This window comes from Homarus americanus, unplaced genomic scaffold (assembly GCF_018991925.1).
Source record: "Homarus americanus isolate GMGI-L3 unplaced genomic scaffold, GMGI_Hamer_2.0 scaffold45698, whole genome shotgun sequence".
In the NCBI taxonomy this organism is placed as follows: Eukaryota; Metazoa; Arthropoda; class Malacostraca; order Decapoda; family Nephropidae; genus Homarus; species Homarus americanus.
The window spans coordinates 4,285,406-4,308,359 of record NW_024735554.1 but is presented as its reverse complement, the minus strand read 5'-3'; the positions used below and the strand labels follow the sequence as shown (position 1 = coordinate 4,308,359).

General features: G+C 40.7%; 2 protein-coding genes across 23 annotated transcripts in view; one reads left to right on the top strand and one right to left on the bottom strand.

The window, feature by feature from the left end:
* LOC121871416 (inositol 1,4,5-trisphosphate receptor-like) overlaps positions 1-15,271 on the top strand; it is a 136,113-nt gene extending 120,842 nt beyond the window's left edge. For all 22 annotated transcript variants that reach the window (XM_042373693.1, XM_042373694.1, XM_042373674.1 and 19 more), the window contains 11 exons: positions 526-718; positions 1,037-1,159; positions 1,347-1,519; positions 2,139-2,303; positions 3,855-4,041; positions 4,397-4,519; positions 6,277-6,431; positions 7,323-7,488; positions 7,763-7,923; positions 9,151-9,312; positions 10,701-15,271. In XM_042373693.1, the coding sequence (XP_042229627.1) occupies positions 526-718; positions 1,037-1,159; positions 1,347-1,519; positions 2,139-2,303; positions 3,855-4,041; positions 4,397-4,519; positions 6,277-6,431; positions 7,323-7,488; positions 7,763-7,923; positions 9,151-9,312; positions 10,701-10,814 (1,722 nt within the window). In that variant the 3' untranslated portion in view covers positions 10,815-15,271. The remainder of the gene's footprint in view (positions 1-525; positions 719-1,036; positions 1,160-1,346; positions 1,520-2,138; positions 2,304-3,854; positions 4,042-4,396; positions 4,520-6,276; positions 6,432-7,322; positions 7,489-7,762; positions 7,924-9,150; positions 9,313-10,700) is intronic.
* A 937-nt stretch (positions 15,272-16,208) lies between these two features.
* Positions 16,209-19,215, bottom strand: LOC121871316. Its single transcript, XM_042373536.1, has 4 exons — positions 18,958-19,215; positions 18,287-18,868; positions 17,444-18,162; positions 16,209-17,115 (listed from the first exon to the last, which is right to left on the bottom strand). Exons 1-4 carry the CDS (start codon positions 19,213-19,215, stop codon positions 16,209-16,211), a joined length of 2,466 nt encoding a protein of 821 aa, XP_042229470.1.
* Between the last annotated feature and the right edge of the window lie 3,739 nt (positions 19,216-22,954).

The following is a 22,954-nucleotide window of genomic DNA, read 5'->3' as shown; positions in this document are numbered from 1 at the left end:
AAATGTAATTGTAAGGATTGAACATTTCCTAGAGAACACAAAGTGGCAAAAGCAATCTTGGGAAATAGGAGATTGGAGGTGGAGACAAGAAGGGAAGTATAAGTCTTGTCTGTAATGTGGAAAGAAGCGGCAGCAGTTGTGGAGAATTGGAATAAAATTGAAGGAAAAAATAACTCGTGTGACTCTAGTCTACATTTAATGGTATGGAGACACTAGCTTTAATGGAGCAACAATAATAGAGAGTTTATGAGAATTAGAGGATAAGAAGATTAGACAAATTATGAGGAGAGATTGGAGTGGAAAGGACTGACAAGACAACTGGTGGGGTGTAGACTGAGGTGGGTGTGATGTATGTACTGTAGTGGGTGGAGGAGAGTAGATGAATATATGGATTGGGGAGAGAGAGAGAGAGAGAGCTTGATTGATTGGTATAGGAGGATTGTGGTAGAAGGTTCTTGAGAAAGGCTGACTGTAATGGTCATTAAGATGGTTGGTACTAAAGATGAGCCTCGCCTCCATTTGCAGATTGTTCGTCACGACCGCACAATGGAGCAGATCGTTTTCCCCATCCCAGAAATCTGCAATTATCTCACCAGAGAAACTCAACAGCGCGTCTACCAAACTGCTGAACGGGATGAACAGGGAACTAAAGTCACAGATTTTTTTGAAAGGTGTAATGATATGTTCATAGAAATGCAGTGGCAAAAGAAATTAAAAAGTGAGTGTAGAATTATGTGCTGTTGTTCATCTAACTTAAATGATATTATTGATGTACTGGTATTTTTTAATTGTGCATAAATGGTGTAGTACATGTAGAAGAAAACTGGGAAGTTGTAAATAAAAGTAAAATTATTAATTATTTAAAAATATTTGTAAATAAAAATAAAAGGAAGATGGATCAAGAAAAAAACACATTTAGTGAGAGAACTTAATAAACTTTTTGAGGTATTTTGGAGGTCGTTTACATACATGAATTGTTTGAGAACTGTTGTTATATGTCACAAGGAATAATGATGTAAATGTCAATGTCTCACAGGTCAGGCGGTGCTGTCAACAATAAGCAACTATATGTCGCTGTGGGGCAGATTACTCTTCTTGTTGGCGCTAGTTAATAACCTCATCGTTGCTTTATTCTATCCCTTAGATAATCCTTTACCAAGTAAGTTTCATGACTCAGATGCCTTTTAGTACTTCAGTACCTGCAGTATACTCTTTATTATAATGGTGATTGTTATTCAATTTTATACCCTAGTTCACTCTGTGTTTTATGAACTATTTAATGCCTGTGTTTTAGAAATAATCAATATTCATAATAGTTTTACAGTAATATCGTTATTTGTTTTCAGATGTTAATGGTCATGTGAATGGCCTGCTGTGGGTGGTTCTTCTGATATCTCTTGCCATTGTTATAAGCTTCCAACGGCACATCTTCATGTATCTCCTGGGGGTTATATCTATAGTTCGCCTCATATTTTCATTAGGGCCAGAACCTACACTCTGGTTTCTGGGGAGTGCAAATGTAAGTTGTATCCAGAGTTTTGTGTGTGTGTGTGGAGCTTAACAGTAATTTTATCATTCACTAAGTTTGGTAGGCAAGTAAATTTAAAAAGTATTAACCTAAACGATATATACTTTCATTAATTAATACAATGTCTGAGGTAAATAAAACAAAACAATTTTGCCTACACCTAAATTGTTACATCTTCATCCTGAGAAGGTAATCTACAGTAGTGGTATTCCTCAAGATGTGGAAATGTCATCGAACAGGACTTATTCACATCTATCTTGGTCACTACCACTCGTGAGGGACAAGTACAGTATATATAAAGGTGTTGTCATTAACCTCAATTACTCTAGATTTTTTTCTGTCTCTGTAATTAGTTTGTACAGAATATTGAAAGATATACACAACTGGGTAAGTCATAGTCTCTTCAAGAAAGCAATGTGTGAATATGGCTTCAAAATTATAATTATAATAAATAATCAAACTCGGTCCTTCATTTTTGTTCATTCTTACAAAGCGGGCTAAGTTTGGGGTAAAGTCCGAGGGTGTTTGCGTGTTGCTCCATAAATTGAAATATTTATTATTTTATCTGCTTGTTTTTAATCCAAAAATATTTTATCATATATTTTCTTAGGTGTTAATAAAAGGCATACATCTGGTGAGCCTGATGGGGAACAAAGGAACATTTGCCAAGAGATTAGAACAACAGGTGACAGATTGTGAGCTACTCTACCATGTCATCTATCTTATCTTCTGTGTGTTTGGTCTCTCCGTTCACCCCTTCTGCTACTCAGTACTAGTAAGTTTATTATTAGTTTTATTATTTGTAGAAGAGTTTATGGGACTAAAATATTTTGTTGTTCCAATTTTAGTTATGTTTTATTTTGTGAAGGGTCAGTTATAGTCAGTGGAATGCTAAAAAGAGAATTGTTTGTATTATTCACTTTAATATGGACAGCTAGGGTTGGCAAAAACCTTTAATTTTTTTTTTATTATTAAAAAAAGTTTTTTTTTTTGTATTTTCAGAGTATTAATGCTATTATGTTGGCTTGAATAAATTTTAAGTATTTTTAGACCTTTTTATAACTTTTTGATATGCTGTTAATCATAAACATTACATTCAGATCAATTTCTCAATCGTTTATACTCTTTTCCATCTCCAAAAATAAATGTGAAAAAGGCCAAATTTTAAAAACACAAGCTTTGATCAGTCACCCAGACTCATCCTTCATGCTTAAAGGCAAAAACTAAGTTTAAGTTCACCTTAATGCATGGAAAAACTATTCTACTTTTACAATTGAAAGTTTTGAAGAATTCATTAACATTAAGCAAAGTGAGAGAGACAGGCAGTGGCAACTTGGCTCCCCTGGACCCGTATATGTGGTCTGAACACATTAGAATCAGAGGCTCAGAGCCCAACCATAAACAGAAGCAGTCACCAGTGGTAACTTGGCTCCCTTATAATCAGGATGTGAGATGTGTGCAGCCCTGTAAGACAACTTATTATCACCATGGGGACATAACACATCCCTGTCTAACACCCACAGTTATTTCAAATGTTTCACTACTCATTTACTCCTCCTGTTGTCAGTGAATGCTTTTACTGCATTTAATAGCCTTCCTCCCACCCCAAACACTTGTTATACCTCCCACAATGTTCAATCTATCATACGCTTTTCCAAATCTAGCATAAATCATTAAAACCATCTGTAATTAAAAAAAAAAGAAACTTATTGAAATCAACAAAAAACTTATCAAAACCAAGGAAAAAGGCAATGGTTAAAAAAGGGGAAGTTTAAAACATGGTTTAAATCATTGGTTTAAATTGGCCGACCTTAGCATATGTGTTAATCTGGATGTACCTGTACATATATAGTTAGACACGTTAAATTTCAATTCTGATAAAGTATTTTGGGCCTAAAATTGTATAAGAGGTGTAAGGCTTAATGTTTCGGCAATAATCTTGATATCATAGATTCTGTTTAAAATCTCAATATATACACTACAGAACATGCTGATTCAGGATCTGTTGTCTGTGATTGATATTGGTATAATTACTTGTCCAAATGACATTAAAAAATTATAATTACGGTACTACTTCTCTAACGTTAATTACTCACCGCTTATGGTTTTTCAAGGTTTCTGCTCGATAATAGGAATTCATATTCAATCCTCTATTGTTTTTTACATAAATCTTTTGTTTATATACAGTACAGTGTGGTCATTTGTGAATTTCTTATAATTAGGTCAAGGAGTTATTTGTCAATACCTGAATTAGTTTATCTTCTAATGGAGGAGTATAGTGCAGCAGATCATTTATACCTGCCTTTTTTTGTGTGTGTTTCTGCAGTTGTTTGATGTGGTATACAGAGAGGAGACACTGTTGAATGTGATGAGGTCGGTAACACGCAACGGCTGGTCAATTGTGTTGACAGCAGCTCTTGCCCTCATACTGGTCTATATGTTTTCCATCATTGGGTACATGTTCTTCAGGGAGGATTTCATTATGGATGTTACGAACAAGGACATCAATTGGGGTAAGTATCGTCTTAAAACATTTTCTCGTATAATTATCTCAAACAAATTATTATTTTTTAAACATCAGAAGGGTAGGCCACAGTTTTATTGATGGAACTAGTGTTTTGTTCTTTAAATTTTGATACAGCGTATATGATTATTTAAATGTGATAGATTTAAAATGCTACAAGAGAATAAAAAAAAATCCAAGGGAAGATATATTGTACTTTATCTACTGAATTTTATTTCACTTGAAACAGTGGCTTAGTAAGTGCATTGGCTTATTTCATTTCCTTGATCGTAATCCAATTTTATCAAATTACTATTTGGTTATGTTTAGTGGATATAATATTTAAAGTTTATTTTTAATTTCAGAAAATGTTGAAGTGGTTTTTAAGGAGCTGCTACACAATTTAACCCCAGGACAAACAGAACCTGATACCTGTGAAATAGGGGCAGATTGCTCACAAAAGGACGTTACTACGAGTCATCAGGATTGTGAGTATTTTATTATTTATCATTGTATTTGTGACAGAGTAACTGGATTGCCATGAGTCATAACTGTGAATGTTTTTCTAACTCTCCAATAAGTGGTGGGTTTGATTTACAAGAACTAACTACTACTGCACTGTTATTTCATGTGATAAATTTCAATAATATATATATATATATATATATATATATATATATATATATATATATATATATATATATATATATATATAATATATTTTGAATGCACAAAAAATAGATGGGAAGATAATGAAAAAGGAAGGAAGAGTGTTTTAGAAAAGTGATGGAAGTACAATGTTTAAAGCAGGGGTGTCAAACTCATGGCCCGCAGGCCAAATATGGCCCTTGGGATGGTCAGGTGTGGCCGCGGGATGACGGTAAAATTTATCATCCCGTGAAATTCTGAAAGAAATAGATATAATCATGCAGGGCTGTGGAGTCGAATACAAAACCTTCGACTCCGACTCCTCAAATTTTTATGCTTCCGACTCCGACTCCTTGGCCTATTTGTAACAACTATTTCTACCATCCTAATTGTAATTTGTATGTTGTAACCTGCATAGGTAAAAAGTAAAACACCGTGGCTATACTGCTACAGCTTTATTAATGATCTGGACGATATTTAAGAACTACAAAAAGATGATAGGCTTGACTTTCAAAGTTTCAATCAAAAGAAAAATAAATTTATTAAGAATTCAAGATATTAACTAGAAAACACCATTTACATGTATATCTAAAAGTTCGATCTCAGCATATGAATTTTGTTTAAGCTCATAATCTGATGTGGATCTAAATGATGATCCTACAATTCCTTTTAAAGTAAAGTTATATATTTATGTACATTAAAGAAATGAATACCTTATTAAGGAAAATGGATAAACCTTACATGATTAAGTTATTAAATTAAATTTGCCTTAATCTCACCAAAAACAGGTTGTAGCTAATTGTTTTGTAGCTGAGAGCCTCTGTGCAGTTTTCAACGAAACAAAATTTGATATAATTCAAAATTTCAAATGGTAAAGAAGAGACTATCGTCCAAAATTATAGTGCTATACTGTGCCTGCTACAATAAATTCATAATAATGCTTATAAAATGGAAATAAATTAGTGGGATCAGTGGAATCACTGCAATGAATATGCCTGAGTTCATATATTTGTTCTTTGGAACAGAATAGCTTCAGTCGGAGTCGGAGTCTGGACAATTTTACCGACTCCGACTCCGACTCCGCAAGCCGAAATTTCCTCCGACTCCGACTCCGACTCCACAGCCCTGTAATCATGTTTATTTAGTAAAATGAATTTTACATACTTAAGATCATACAAACCCAAATGAGGTATTCCTGATAAGCCAGGTAAGGCATTGTGTGAAGCTGTAAACTTCAATCCTGCAAATATGTGATATAGCACTTATGTTGGCCCTGAAGAGGGTAACTAAAATACGAATTGGGCCTCGAAAGGTTTTGAGTTTGACACCACTGGTTTACACAGTTTTATTTGAGAGAACTTAGTGTGTTATGCTCCTGGTTCATAATAAGGAGCTTACACAGTACAGTACTTGTAATACATCTCGACAACTTATTTTGATCGAGTATTTAGAAACTTCCTTATTGAGAACCGGATTGCTTCTGATGTGCATTCTTAAATTTCAGATTATGTTACCTTGTACTGTACTTGTCTGTATGTCTATGAATGACTTTTTTATTCTTGGTAAGTTAATATAATTTTCTAACTTGTATTTGCAGTTTTCGAGAATGTAAAAGAAATAGTAAGTAAAGAAGTTGAAGACACAACGGAGGAAGCCTGCTCAACTCTGCTCATGTGTATAGTGACCACTCTCAACCATGGACTCCGGAGTGGGGGGGGCATTGGAGACATCCTACGGCACCTATCAAATAAGGTAGGCCTCCCCAATTGCACATAGGCTCTAAATTTTTTATTATATAAACACATTAGTTTTCACCCCCAAAAATATCGATTTATGTAAAAAATACTCCTGAACTAATACCTTAGTTTTTGGCACTTGGGGTCAAAAAATAGATTTTGTTTAAATTTCATCCAAGGGTACTACTTTACATGCTGATTAAGGATCTGGATTCACATTTTAAAAATTTGAGTAATTAATGTTATTTAATGACCCTTGAAATAATTACAATTATTAAAAAAGTCAATTACACTGTGCCCATAAGTTTTAAATCACCTTTATATACATTTTCTTAAAATATAGACTATTAGGGTGTCTACTGGTCTGGAAAAGCCAGGGAATTTTACCAATAAACTTGAAGAATGCCGTGAATATTAAAACCACAAATAGAGAGACTGACGCCCGGAGTTTTAAACACCCCCTTCCGTTGAAGAGGGTCGTCGTGTTTCAACCTGAGTTTTAAAAAAAGAGTCCCAAAGGACACCACGGTACAGTACTTGACAGGGTGGTGTGGCGGTAAAATTAACTAATTCCAATATTATAAATTCACTTTAATACAGTATTGGAATTAGTTAATTTTACCGCCACACCACCCTGTCAAGTACTGTACCGTGGTGTCCTTTGGGACTCTTTTTTTAAAACTCAGGTTGAAACACGACGACCCTCTTCAACGGAAGGGGGTGTTTAAAACTCCGGGCGTAAGAGCTTAAGGGGGAAATGGGGTTAGGATACAGGGTTCTCAGGAAGCACCAACACCATCAGGTATTTTCACCCATTACTCACCACTTTGCTTAATTAATTAAAGAATACTGTAACAGTTTGCATAATCATTTCTAATGTACTTAAAATGTGGTCTGTCTTCCTTAGGAAAACTTGTTTGCTGCACGTGTCATCTACGATCTCCTCTTCTTCTTCGTTGTCATCATCATTGTGCTCAACCTCATCTTTGGTGTCATCATTGACACTTTTGCTGACCTCAGAAGTGAAAAACAAAATTCAGAAGAGATACTAAAAAATTCTTGCTTCATATGTGGTAAGTAATTATTCTAAACTTAAACTCAAGGTCAGTGTTGATGGGGCTGGGACTTGTATGAAGAGGAGATGTAAGAACAGTAAATCATATTATACAGTGACCTTATATTTACTTGTTGCAGTTGTAAGATACATTAAGGAAGAGAGTCATGTATCTTACAATTGCAGCAAGTAAATATATGGTGTTTGCATAATGTGACTTACTCAGTTTACATCTCTTCTTCTATGCACTGTTTCCAGTAACACCATATATTGTTTGATTGTGTCTTTTTCAGGATTAACACGCTCAAGCTTTGACAACAAGGATGTCAACTTTGAGGATCACATTAAACGTGAGCACAACATGTGGCATTACCTCTACTTTTATGTCCAGGTCAACGTGAAGGATCCTACAGAATTCACTGGACCTGAGAGTTATGTCTACACTTTGGTGAAGGTGAGTCCGGCACATTTGTCTCATTTATATATTAAGCTGAACTTGAGTATGTTGAATTTAATTGCTTTAAACAAGAAACTCTAAGCCAAGTAACTTTTTCATGTTATTTATTTTTCATACACGTCATGTAGAAGGCAAATTGGACTTGGTCACCAAAGAAAGCACTGCCATTTGAGAAGCAAAGAGATTCCCCTTCCTCTTATTGGTATATTTTTTCCCTTTACCCACATTCTCTTTGCAGTTTGCTTACTGGGTACTTGGTTTTAAGAATTGGGGTTTTTCCATTTTTCCAAACATTAGTATTCCTTCTTACACTTTTTGCTGCCTTCCCTCAAAGTTCTGCTATACTGTATTCTATACTTTCTAGGTTAGTGTACATCCTCTCCACACATCTTTTTATGTATGCAAGAATGCAGTGAGTGTTGTACTTTCTTAAACCACCTGCTTGTACAATTCTTCAGTATTTGCTTTGAGTTGGTTTTGTGATTTCTGTCCTTGAGGGTATACATTATTTTACTATTGGTCGGTAACTGAATTTGGGAGAAGGGATATTTGTCTTCCTTATTTATCCCCTGTGATTTTTATGTTGAATGTACAGTATTAGTTCATTGATAATTACAGATGAAAATAGATAAATAATAATTTCATACACTGCTTCTCATCGTCTTCAGTTCCGCTAGTCAACTGTGTGCATACATCACATAGTGAATGACATCACAAATTTAACTATCATGGGCTATTTAAGCGGCATTGCCAAAAACTTGTCCTCCTTTTAAATATACCAGGAGATTGTTATTTGTTTTCTTTATGAATTACCAGTAATGCATTTATATGGAATTTGCATATTGTGTGGATAGTGTTATTATTGTACAGTATATATTGCCCTTGCTGATACTGTATTTTTCAAACACTAAATGTTTTGTAATTATTTGTATCCATGGTATGCTGTAAGTAAATATTTTGTGTAATAACATAAATGTAATTTTACCTCTCTTCTTTGTAAGAATTTGAATATTCACTTCATATTACCTCCATGTAATAACAATTGTGTAATAAATACATGTACTAAAACATACCACATCTGTGCCCAAGGTGTAAAAGTCACAAGGGGAGTTAACCTGATACCCCCTTGAGTTAGTGTACATATATTTATACATGTTCAGTATATTCCTAAACTTAGACCCATCACATTGTCATGATCATACCTTGATTATTTTCTATTTTCAGGATAAAGACTTAAATTGGTTCCCCCGTATGAGAGCAATGTCATTGAGCATTGGAGAAACAGAAGGAGAATTGAATGAGGTGCGGTGCCTTAATGCTAAACTGGACCGTACACAAGCTCTTATTGACAGCCTGGTTTTACAGCTATCAGAACTAAAGGATGAGGTTTGTCAATGTCTTGTCCCTAGGCTTTAGTTCTATACCTTATGTTTCTTTTTGAGATACATGAAATGATGTACTGTATATCAGGCACGGGCAACCTTTCCTTAGTCATGAGCCCCATTTCAATTTGGGTATTTTTCTGTGGGCCTACCCACCAAAATTTATATCCCTCCTCACCCAAATGTAATGTTAATATTGTATTATCACAGAGTGAAGCAATTTATCGTCACATCCACCTTACGATATTTTCAGTTTACAATCAGTCTTGTTCCCATTTATGAAACAAATCCATCGTAATAATTTTTAAAGTAATATGTTAATGTTTCTTGGCATTTAACAGCAGATGAGTGGAGCAGTCTGTGAATATGTTGATTTTTCCTACAGCTGCATCATTTTTCTTACTTATGAGACACACCCACCAGAATAATGCCAATGTTAATCTTGGCATCTGAGGAACAACAATAAAACAAACTATAGGTACATCTCTCTCCGAATCTATGGTCCACACTTTGATTGTGGGGTAACTAGTGGTCTTAAGGATGCTTGGAAATTTTTAACTACATTGTTTCAATGCTAATTACCCGCCAACTATGAGTTTCTGAGGTGTGTACACATTTAGGTGTTTTTATGTTATTTTAGAAGTACTCAATTACCGTAGCTAACCCCTGTATGACCATTGCCCGTGAGCCCACTTGGTCTTGCCCAACCTTAGTTAATTCCCAAGTGACCCACTGCCACATAGCAGCTAATCCATCAAACAAACTGCGCAGAACTTGGCCCATAAACTCACTTATTTCTTTGTTACATCTTCGTAGTTACTTACTCTTAGTGATGAAACATTAACGAATTGTGTGTGAAGATTATTATTTTTAATAAATGTTGCTTTAATCACCATAAATTGGCTGCATCTACCTGAACCACAGGCCACATTAAACAGAATTTCTCAATCACTCCACGGGCCGCACAAATACATGATCCATGGGCCGCGGGTTGCCAATGCCTGTTGTACATTATTACAATTCACTCTCACAATAATTCTTGGTTCCATTCCTGCAATGTATTGATGATATACTGTATGAACTTTTTTTGGAACACAACCCCCACATAAAGTGAAGGCCATCCTTAATTTATGAATCTTGGCTTTAGTTTTGAATAAGCACATTTCAGATATAGACTTGTGCATTGAATTTTCAATTTTTTTTGTATCATCTTTATTTGAAAGTCAGAGATAGAGAGTACACTACAGTATATTATTGTGATTTGTATAAAGAGAAAAATCTTCATTACCGTATTGTTTTAAGTTAAAAAAATTTCATGGCCTTGTCTTCCAAATTCCACATTCTTAACTTTCATTCGTATTTACTTTTATTCATATTATTTTACTCCTCCAGATGACAAAACAGCAGAAGTATCGTAACCGTCGGGGGATCCTCAGTACTGCGAGTAACTATAACTGCCATCAGTACGGTCCAGCTGGTGCAGGTGTGGAGCAGCAGTACCCATAATTAACTTAAAAAATAAATATAAATAGGGATTTATTTCTTGAAATTTGGGGAAAACTGTAATAAACTTATCTCTCTATGTAAATGTCTTCCAGGAAATTTTGAATAGCAATATTCGGTTTCTTGTTTATTTTCAAAAAAAATTTATTCCATCATTTTGCTCTACAACCATAAACTCAAGTTATTATGAAGTATTAAGTCTCTTAATGGTATTTCACATAGGATGTAACAGTGTTTTCCCCAGGACTTGAAATGAAGCTTTAAGAGAGTCAATTATGCAGATGTGATAATTTCATATATTCTAGCACAGTTTAATGCACATTTGGCAGTATTCATACACTATAAGAATAAAATTTGTATCCAAACAGTAAACTGCAAAAACTAATGATTAGGGAGGGAACTTGTATCTGTGCATAATGATTAACGTTGTTGAATGTGCCTCTGGCTGGACTATGATGCAGAATTATGAGGCTCCAAAGGCCTGAGGAAAATACTGAACATGTTAAGAAGTGTAAATGATAGAGTGAATATATGTGCAAAGTAATTATATTGTTTAATGCAGGTAAGTACACACATTATACATCATTTTTTTTGTATTGGAGCAACCTTTGATTCACCCTTACAGTTTATTATTTATACAGTTGTTGTACCTTTGTTTCATGAAAGTACATACTTGTACATTTACCTACACACCTGCATATACACACAGATTCAAATGTTTATAGAATGTTTTACATGCTTGCCGTTGAAGAAAAGATTTTATCATATTAGATGTGTACAGTTAAAATTTCTAGTCTTCATTTCATTCCATGAAATTTTGCAGAATACTCTCATTGTTTAATTAATTGTAGTTATGGATGTTGTTTTCTATGAAGGCCAATAATATTTAGTGTTGTCTGATAATGATTCATATGAACAGGTAAAATTTTGTGAACACTGAATGAATAATGTTGTAGGCCAGTTTGTTGCGGCCTACGTGTCGACACTTTTCATGGCTTATCATACAAGTACCATCACATTTTGTTAATGTTATTAGTATTTATAGTGTATATTCTATAGCTGTGGAGTTCTTTTGGATGTTGTGTAGTAATTTTATTGGTAAGTTTTTGTATCGTAGTTCTAGAATATAAGAAAAGTTGCATCCACATTAGTTTTCATTGTGATCATCTTTGTTGATTTGTCTATAGGCTTAAAGCTCCTCATTTGTATTGTAGCTCACATTAAATCCCCTCGAACATTCCATTTTCTATGCATTCCTCTGCATCTTGTTTCTAAAATATTTTTTTTAAACTAGGCTGCTTCATTCAATTTATTTGTAAATATCTTCAATTTTGTCATACAAGACCTAAAATTACTACTACTATGTGTTTTAACCTTCATCAAATGATTTTTCAATGCATGTAAAACACTCCTGAAAGCTATTATGAATTACACATTCCCTTGTTGTTCATCCAATCTAAAGTTGTGTTGTACTCTGAATGACTTCTCTCATTAATCAGTGTTAGTCTGGCTCTTATTGCTCATTGGCTCTTTTATCCTTCATTGTTTACATAGTGACTTTATTTAATTTATAAAAAAATTGTAATGTTTTCTTAAAAAATTATCTAAAAAAAATCAGTTTTTAATTTTTAACATTTGACAGTTTTACATATCTTGCATTATATAATACTTTAGTAATTTATTCATGGTAATTTGTTCCTTTGTCTTTTAGGAAGTTTCTGTTTAAATCTGCCACCTTGATGTCACTATGATGTAGACGTATCTTCCTCAAGAGCCATAATTTCTAATATCTTAGTGGTCTTCAAGCATTGGACGTTGATAAAGAAAATTGTAGAGACAAATTATTGAGTGCACATGAATATATTCCTTATCTCTTTTAGAAGCATTTTGAACTGTTTTAACAATTAAATTGTGTAATTTACCTGTGTGTGTGTTAGTTACTGTGTAGATCTAGAGAATGTGTGTATATAGTATTTATGTTAACATTTTCATAATATAATCTATCTTCTCTTGAGGTACATTGTTCTTGTTTACTGTACAATCCAACTGTTTCACGTTACTAAATATTATTTTAAATTTCCGTTTTCCGAATATTGGTGTGTTCAGTCATGAAAAGGGTACATCATGTTCTTGAAATTTCTCCACTACTAATTTTTTTATTTACAAATCAGAAAACCAGTTAAAGTTTACTTATCTGCCTTAGTAGTGGAGGCAATACAGTACAGTATATGTATTCTGATATAACCTTCCCACGCCTGTGATAGTTACAAGTGATGGCTCTCTGGTTGTCATGGCCAAAGGATAGCAAGATCCAGAAAGCTTCTCTTGTAGAGTAGATTCTTAGTCCATGATATTTCTACCCATGATTTGTTCAGTACTGAATATAAAACCAGTGGGTAAAAGGCCTAGCATTGAAAAAACAAAAACAAAAAAATGTTAAGTCTTTTATAAAATATATACGGTATATTAGGTAGACTCTACAAGTGATTTGGTTATAAAATTATAAGACATGTAAGAAAAAATGTAACCGCCTAAACCCATGTGTATTACGAGATATTCTTTTTGTTGGGTAACAGGTCATCCAACTCTTGGTTAAAGGTTACCTATTAAAAAGGTATTCTAGTTATAAGAAGGTTTAAAATTCTCGTGTCAAAGAGAACTCGGCACATACAGGATGCAAATGTTATGAGATAGCTCCTTCCTTGGGTTACAAATCAAGATAGGGGTAAATTATATTATACTCTGTCCCAGTCATTTTATAATTGTTAATTAGGTTACACAAAATAGAATTTTTCTTAACCCTTAAGCCCCGGGTTAGGGTGCTGGTGGCAGTTCCCCCCCACGCGGGGGTAAATTGAGAAAAATCAACGTTTCAAAATTTTTTTTAACCTTTTAAAATGATAAAACAATAAAGACTAAGCACGAACAACTATATATTGACCCTCGAGAAACTTTCGTGACTTCGCAGAGGGAGGAGGGGGAGACAAGTAGACAGTGCTGGTTTGACAGCTGACGCTTGTGGTCCCTACGCACTTTACAGCTATTTTTAGCTCGCCTTTGTGTCCGAGGTGGCCAATAATGTATGTATTTATTGATCGTAATACTTAATTGTTTTAAATAATTCATTTAGAATATTTTATTTGCATAATTTATCAAAAAAGTGCTTGGCAACAATCACCAGTTAGGCGCCAGTCTGCCTGGCTGTCTTTGTGTTTGGTAGAGCAATTAATGCATAAAATAATAATAATTTCACAAATAAATACATTTATAACATAATCATAGCATTGTTTTACGGTAATACTAAACTACAATACAACTACACTACTTTTAGCAATATTACTTTCATACATCCTGATAAAATGGACAAACAATGAAAATGAAACAAACAAAAGTAGGTATTTATGTTCAGGAAGCTTCCCTGTGGCTGAGCATTTGGTGTGAAGGACAAATAGTCACACTGGAACCTGATAACCCGCGCTGGGCGTTTAAACAGTGGCGGGAATAGGCGCACGATCTGGAACGTCACCCGGGGCGCGCTGGACAAACATTCTGGAACGTCACCTGGGGCCTAAGGGTTAAATGAAAGTTCATTTGTAAAAATTATCACATTTCTTGCCAAGATAAAGCGCTGAATCTTGTCTTTATTCCTTGAAGAATAAACAAGTAATTATAGTTTAATTGCATGCTTACTATAAAAATATTACAGCAAATAATTAAACAATGTATTAAGTGTCATGTCTATGTTTTATTATAAATTTTTGAAATATAAAGTACTACATATCAGTATTTGTGTAGATAATCAAGTTTATCACCACCATAGAAATAATTTAGAGAAATTTTGTGTACAAAAGTTTGTTGGCTTATATCACTAACATGTTAGTAATTTATGAAGGCTATGTACTCCAGTAGATATCTGGTTTATGTATCATTTTACTTTATTTGATACTTACATGAAGTACTACAGTACCTCATGTTCATTTAGACTTTTGTAAACTAACACAGTATGGCGTTGTAGTGTACTCTGACCCAGATATGGTCGTAGACTTCTCTGTAAAGGTTCTTTATTAACCTTGAATGTGTTCAAACAAGTTGGCTTCATTAAGATACCCTCTTTATCTTTAATACATTGTTTTACTTGTTGATGTTTATGATAAATTTCTTAAAGTTTATAAGTTGATTTTTTAAGTCAGTGTTGTGCTGTGCTATGTGTATTCTTTCACCAACAATAGTTTTGCTGAGTTGGTTTCCTACTAATGAATATTTGACACCCAGAATAGGTGTTTTAGAATTATAACTGCAGATAATGGATAAGTAGCAATAACATCAGTAACTGTTAGGGCATTTATGTTTTAATGATTAATTATCAGTTCTCATTCTTATAATACTGTACTACTTTGTGTATAGTCTTCTGTCTAACTTCAAAAAGTTATGAAAATAAAATCTCAAAGCAGCATATTTAATGTATTGTTTAAATTTACATGTCAACATATTTTTGAGAGAGTGTCCATACTTCACTTTAATGACTAATTGGTACCACAAAAACTGTTGTTAAAGTGAAAATCGTAAGGGAGTATAGTTAATATGCTAAATGGGTTAATTAGTACCGGCCTTCGGACACTGTCATCTATAAACCCCACAAAAAATTTCAACCACTTATTCAAACACACATTAATACTTCATGTAGACTTATATAATAATAACTAACCTTTAGACACTCACTGAACTGCTGAACGAGACTGTTTACCGCCATCCGAAGCAGGGGTGTGGTGTTAGTAACCCCTTGCCCCTGCCCCCACACTGCTCTGCTTCCCCAGCACCACCAACTAATCCTTCAGCCTCAAAGCCAGTGAAGTTGAGTGGTAAATCATCTAGCAGATCACACAGGTAAATCTTAACTATCTCCCATCCAGCATTTTCTGAGAACATTTCAATTTCAGTTATCGGAGAGTTCCGGTTAAGAGGGATTCCTGTGATCGAGACTGCATGGGACCGGGAGACTTATGTGAGGACTGGAGACTGTGGAGGACTGAAACCTTGAACTGACACACGCCTCCCATCCATCTGCCACACAGTCTCCAGTCCTCCCACACAGTCTCCAGTTCCTCCACATAGTCCCCAGTCCCTCCACAGTCTCCAGTTCCTCCACAGTCTCCAGTCCTCCACATAGTCTCCAGTCCCCTCCACACAGCCTCCAGTCCCCTCCACAGTCTCCAGTCCCCTCCACATAGTCCCATCCCTCCACACAGTCCCAGTCCCCCTCCACACAGTCTCCAGTCTCTCCACACAGTCCCAGTCCTCCACACAGTCTCCAGTCCCTCCACACAGTCCCAGTCCCCTCCACACAGCTTCCAGTCCTTCCACACAGTCTCCAGTCCCTCCACACAGTCTCCAGTCCTTTCACACAGTCTCCAGTCCCTTCACACAGCCCCAGTCCTTCCACACAGCCCCAGTCCCTCCACACAATTCCAGTCCTTTCCACACAGTCCCAGTCCCCTCCACACAGCTCCAGTTCCACACAGTCTCCAGTCCCTCCACACAGTCCCCAGTCCCCTCCACACAGCTCCAGTCCTTCCACACAGTTCCAGTCCCCTCCACACAGTCTCCAGTCCTCCACACAGCTTCCAGTCCTTCCACACAGTCTCCAGTCCCTCCACACAGCCCTTCAGTCCCCTCCACACAGTCTCCAGTCCCTCCACACAGCCCCAGCGTCCTTCCACACAGCTCCCAGTCCTCCATTGACAGCGTCTTCAGTCCCTCCACACAGTTCCAGTCCCTCCACACAGTCTCCAGTCCCTCCACACAGTTTCCAGTCCTTCCACAGCTCCCCAGTCCTTCCCACAGTCTCCAGTCCTTCCACACAGCTTCCAGTCCTTCCACACAATCTCCAGCGTCCTTCCCCACACAGTCTCCAGTCCCTCTCCACACAGCTCTCCAGCGTCCTTCCACACAGTCTCCAGTCCTCCACACAGCCCCAGTCCCCTCCACAGTTTCCACTCCCCACACAGTCCCACACAGTCCCAGTCCCTCCCACACAGCCCAGTCCCTCCACACAGTCCCCAGTACCTCCACACAGTTTCCAGTTCCACAGTCCCCAGTCCCTCCACACAGTCTCCAGTCCTTCCACACAATCTCCAGTCCCTCCCTCACAGTTTCCAGTCCTTCCACAGAGTCTCCAGTCCCTCCATTTACTGGTGCTCTAGTCCTCCACACACAGTCTCCAGTCCTCCCCACATTGAGTCCCCAGTCCCCTCCACATAGCTCTCCAGTCCTCCACACAGTCCCAGTGCTCCACACAGCTCCAGTCCTTCCACACAGTCTCCAGTCCCCTCCACACAGTCACCAGTCCCTCCACGCAGTCTCCAGTCCTTCCACACAGCTTCCAGTCCCTCCACACAGTCCAGCCCTCCACACAGCCCCAGTCCTTCCACACATTTTCCAGTCCTCCACACAGTCTCCAACCTCTCCACACACAGTCCCAGTCCTTCCACAGCTCCCAGTCCCTCCACACAGTCTCCAGTCCTCTCCACACAGTCTCCAGTCCCCTCCACACAGTCTCCAGTCCCTCCACACAGTCTCCAGTCCCTCTCCACACAGTCTCCAGTCCCTCCACATAGTTTCCAGTCCTTCCACACAGTCTCCAGTCCTCCACACAGTCTCCAGTCCCTCCACACAGCCCCAGTCCCTCCACACAGCCCCAGTCCCTCCACACAGTTTCCAGTTCTTCCACACAGTCTCCCAGTCCCTCCACACAGTCTCCATAGTCCCTCTCCACACAGCTTCCATCCTTCCACATAGCCCCAGTCCCCCTCCACACAGTCTCCAGTCCTTTCACACAGTCTCCAGTCCCTTCACACACAGCCCAGTCCTTCCACACAGTCCCCAGTCCCTCCACACAATTTCCAGTCCTTTCCACACAGTCCAGTCCTCCACACAGTTTAGTTCCACACAGTCTCCAGTCCCTCCACACAGTCCCAGTCCCCTCCACACAGTTTCCAGTCCTTCCACACAGTCCCCAGTCCCTCCACACAGCTCCAGTCCCCTCCACACAGTTTCCAGTCCTTCCACACAGTCTCCAGTCCCCCCACACAGTCTCAGTCCCTCCACACAGTCTCCAGTCCCTCCACACAGTCTCCAGTCCTTCCACACAGCCCCAGTCCCTCCACACAGCCCCAGTCCCCTCCACAGTCTCCAGTCCCTCCACACAGTCTCCAGTCCCTCCACACAGTTTCCAGTCCTTCCACACAGTCCCCAGTCCTTCCACACAGTCTCCAGTCCTTCCACACAGCTCTAGTCCTCCACACAATCTCCAGTCCTTCCACACAGTTCCAGTCCTCCCACACAGTTTCCAGTCCTTCCACACAGTCTCCAGTCCTTCCACACAGTCTCCAGTCCCCTCCACACACAGCTCCACCTTCCACACAGTCCCCTCCAAGACAGTCCCCAGTCCCCCTCCACACAGCCCAGTCCCTCCACACAGTCTCCAGCACCTCCACACAGCTCTCCAGTTCTTCCACACAGTCCCAGTCCCTCCACACACAGTCCCAGTCCTTCCACACAATCTCCAGTCCCTCCCCACAGCTCCAGTCCTCCACAGAGCTCCAGTCCCTCCACATGCTTCCAGTCCTTCCACACAGTCTCCAGTCCTTCCACACAGCTCCCCAGTCCCCACATAGCTTCCAGTCCCTCTCCACACAGTCCCCAGTGCCTCCACACAGCTTCCAGTCCTTCCACACAGCTCCAGTCTCTCCACAGTCACCAGTCCTCCACGCAGTCTCCAGTCCCTTCCACACAGTTTCCAGTCCTCCACACAGTCTCCAGTCCTCCACACAGTCTCCAGTCCTCCACACATTTCCAGTCCTCCCACACAGTCTCCAATCCCTCCACACAGTCCCCAGTCCTTCCACACAGTCCCAGTCCCTCTCCACAGTCCCCAGTCCTCCCACACAGTCTCCAGTCCCCTCCACACAGTTCCAGTCCCTCCACACAGTCTCCAGTCCCTCCACACAGTCCCCAGTCCCTCCACATGCAGTTTCCAGTCCTTCCACAGCCTCCAGTCCCTCCACACAGTCTCCAGTCCCTCCACACAGTCTCCAGTCCCTCCCACACAGTCCCAGTCCCTCCCCACAGTTTCCAGTTCCTTCCACACAGTCTCCAGTCCCTCCACAGTCTCCAGTCCCTCCACACAGCTTCCAGTCCTTCCACACAGTCTCCAGTCCTTCCACACAGTCCCCAGTCCTTCCACACAGTCTCCAGTCCCTCCACACAGTCTCCAGTCCTTCCACACAGTCTTCAGTCCCTCCACACAGTCTCCAGTCCCTCCACACAGTTTCCAGTCCTTCCACACGGTCTCCAGTCCCTTCACACAGTCTCCAGTCCCTCCACACAGTCTCCAGTCCCTCCACATACTAAACTTAACATTCGTAGACTCACAGTCAACCAAGAACATGACAGCCAGTTCTTAGACTTCATCCATGACTGGTACAATGATTACAAGCCTGACAACTACTAAAGTCCCCATGATGATCTGATAGTTATACATACTTCACCAACAATGTTTCCACCAAAAAAAGGAGAAAACATGGTCAGCATCTTGTGAGCAGGCAACAGCAGTGCTATGATGACCCTTAACTGAAAACAAACTCGGGGCTAGAGTCAGGAGGGTGGGTAACGGTTACAAACAAATTAGAACACTTCAAATGCTACGATTGTATTAAGCCTCCCTTGCTGTTGCCAGGGAACGTGTAAACGAACTCAGACAAGATGCATGGGAGACATATGTCAACAGCCTGAGCCAACACTCATCCCTCAGCAAAGCCTGGACAGACATAAACACTATCAGAAGTAAAAACAGTAGACATGTCTCCTATCCAAACCTCCTGCAAATTCGAATGCACTAATAACAAAGTGGGCTCATGTGTCTAGCTATGACATGTTACCAACTAGGACTCGAGGACTCCTTGATGCGAAGTCTGTAGAGAGAAGTAATCTTATTAACTTTATGCTGGGTAAACAGCACGATGAGTGTGATGTTCCATATACTGAGTGGGAACTTGACGCTGCCTTCGCCAAAGGTAGGTCTGCTGCCCCTGGAGAGGACGTAGTCACCTACAACATCGTTATACTACTAAGGCGTGTGCCGGGAAATCCATTATTGGCATTGTACAATATGAGTCCAGCCGAGGGCCAACTACCCATATCATGGACCAGCAGTATTGTTGTACCAATACCGAAATCAGGACAGCCTGATGCTTTTCATCCCATATCACTAACTAGCTGCCTGTGTAAAACCTTTGAGAGAATGATTCTTGGCAAACTCTTATATAGAATTAGAGAACACATGTCTCTTAACATAAATGGCTTCACCCATGGTAAATGTGCACATAATTGCATCACCACATTCCTAACTGTGCATGTGGATGAAAGACATACACCATATTTCTTGACCTAAAAGCTGCATTTGATATTGCCAATGGGCAACTTATATTGTACAAAGTAGCCGAAATGAATATAGGAGGTCGGCTGTTACACTGGATAAGTGGTTACCTCACCAACAGAAGGCCTGCTACACTGTTTCAGGGTTACAAAAGTCTCCAGTCCCGCCACGTAGTCTCTAGTCCCTCCTCATAGTCTCCACACAGTCTCCAGTCCCTCTAAATACTTTTCAGTCCCTCCACATATTCTCCAGTCGCTCCACATAGTCTCCAGTCCCTCCACACAGTCTCCCGTCCCTCCACACAGTCTCTCGTCCCTCCACATAGTTTCCAGTCCCTCTACATTGTCTCCAGTCCCTCCACCTATTGGCTGTTATTTGGTGGATTTTATTTTAGTCCACCAATAACAGTTAGGTAAGTGATTGCTGGACGTATGCAATATGTACGACACCACAACCAAGCAAGCTATAGGGATCCTGTGAGGGGACGCCTCTAATAAGGCCCCTAGGGTCGCCGCCACCCCTGGAAGGACCCCGAGGGGCGCTGCCGCCCCTGGAAGGGCCCCGAGGGGCGCTGCCGCCCCTGGGAGTGCCACAGCCCCTGGAAGAGGACCTGGTGGTGCCACAGCCCCTGGCAGGGCTCCGACACTTTTGGAATGGCCCCTCAGGATGCCGCTGCCACTGGGAGGGCACTTAGGACGCCGTCACTCCTCGGAGGTTTCAGGATGTTTCAAAGCCCATGAAAGAGGCCCTGGGTGTGTTACAGCCTCTGGCAAGTCCCCTGGGAGCTCCGTCACCTTTGGGAAGGCTCCTGGGGGTTCCACCGACCTTGAAAGTGCCCCTGGGGGCGCTGCCAGGGGATGTGGCGTCCCCACAGGTCTTGAAGGGGCAGTGGCGCCTCCAGGGGCGGTGGCGTTCTCAGGGGCCCTCCCAAATGCTGCAACGTTACTAGGGGCCCTCCCAAGGGAGGCGGCGCCCTCAGGGGCCTTCCTTAAGGGTGGCGGGGACCCCAGGGCCTGCCATGGTCAGTGGCGCCCCCAGGGGCCATTCCATGGGTGGTGGCGCCCCCAGGGGCGACGGCGCACTTAGGGGCCCTACCAGAGGTGGCAGCGCCCCCAGGGGCCCTCTCAAATCGGCGGTAACCCGAAAGACCCTCCCAAGGGCAGTCGTGACCCTAAGGCCCCTGCCAAGGGCGGAGGCCCTACCAAAGGCAACACCACTCCCAGGGGCACTGTTAGGGTCGGTGGAGCCCCCAGGGGCCCTGCCAGGGTTGTCGGTGCTCCCAGGGGCCCTCCCAGGGGCCCCACGGACCCTATTAGAGGCGTCCCCCTCACAGGATACCTATAGCTTGCTTGGTTGTGGTGCTGTACATATTGCATACGGCCAGCAATCCCTTACTTAACTGTGATTGGTGGACTAAAATAAAATCCACCAAATAACAGCCAATAGGAGAACAGAGCAGTCAGTCAGCACAACACCCCAACTTATGTTTTCCTGTTGGATATTTATTCTCCTTTACATTGTTCATGATGGGATGATACTGGAAATGCGATGGGCGGTGTATTAATTTAACTTCATATCTCCCATTGTCCTAAATATTGCAATAACAACTGCCCCCAGGGACCCTACAGGTGCAGCGCTCCCTGGGGTTCTCCCATTTGCCATATCAGGTGCGATGCTCCCAGGGGCACTCCACCAGGGCACCGTGCTGCAGGAACGCTTAGCGCCCTGAACTAACTGAGTGGCGTCGCTCACAGATGCATACGCTATAGCTTCCAGTGGCCTTCTGGGGCAGCATAGCGCCGCCAGAGCCCAACCTGAGGTGTAGTGCTCCCAGGGGCATTAAAATACAAAGTCCACCCAATGACCCTAACAGAGCCAGTGGCGCACCACACCCAAACTTAAGTGTTCTCCTGTGGAGGTTCCTCTCACGACAACAGCATGGGGATACTGCCTTGGGGTGTGGCGGTGATCCCCATGCCTGCCAGTGTCAATGAAACGCAACTGGGCCCCCCCCAGAGCTCAGCGCCCCAGGGGCTCCCTGCCATAGCAGTGCTCCCAGGGGACCTCCCAGGAACCATGCGACCCCACGGACCCCATTAGAGGCGTCCCCTCACAGGATCCCTATAGCTTGCTTGGTTGTGGTGCTGTACATATTGCATACGGCCAGCAATCCCTTACTTAACTGTGATTGGTGGACTAAAATAAAATCCACCAAATAACAGCCAATAGGAGAACAGAGCAGTCAGTCAGCACAACACCCCAACTTATTTTTTCCTGTTGGATATTTATTCTCCTTTACATTGTTCATGATGGGATGATACGCAAATGCGATGGGTGTATTAATTGAACTTCATATCTCCCATTGTCCTAAATATTGCAATAACAACTGCCCCAGGGACCCTACAGGTGCAGCGCTCCTGGGGCTCTCCCATTTGCCATATCAGGTGCGATGCTCCCAGGGGTCCTCCCAGGGGCCATGGCGACCCCACGGACCCCATTAGAGGCGTCCCTCACAGGATCCTATAGCTTGCTTGGTTGTGGTGTTGTACATACTGCATACGTCAGCAATCATATACTGTGATTGGTGGACTAAATAAAATCCACCAAATAACAGCCAATAGGAGAACAGAGCAGTCAGTCAGCACAACACCCTACTTATGTTTTCCTGTTGGATATTTATTCTCCTTTACATTGTTCATGGGATGATACT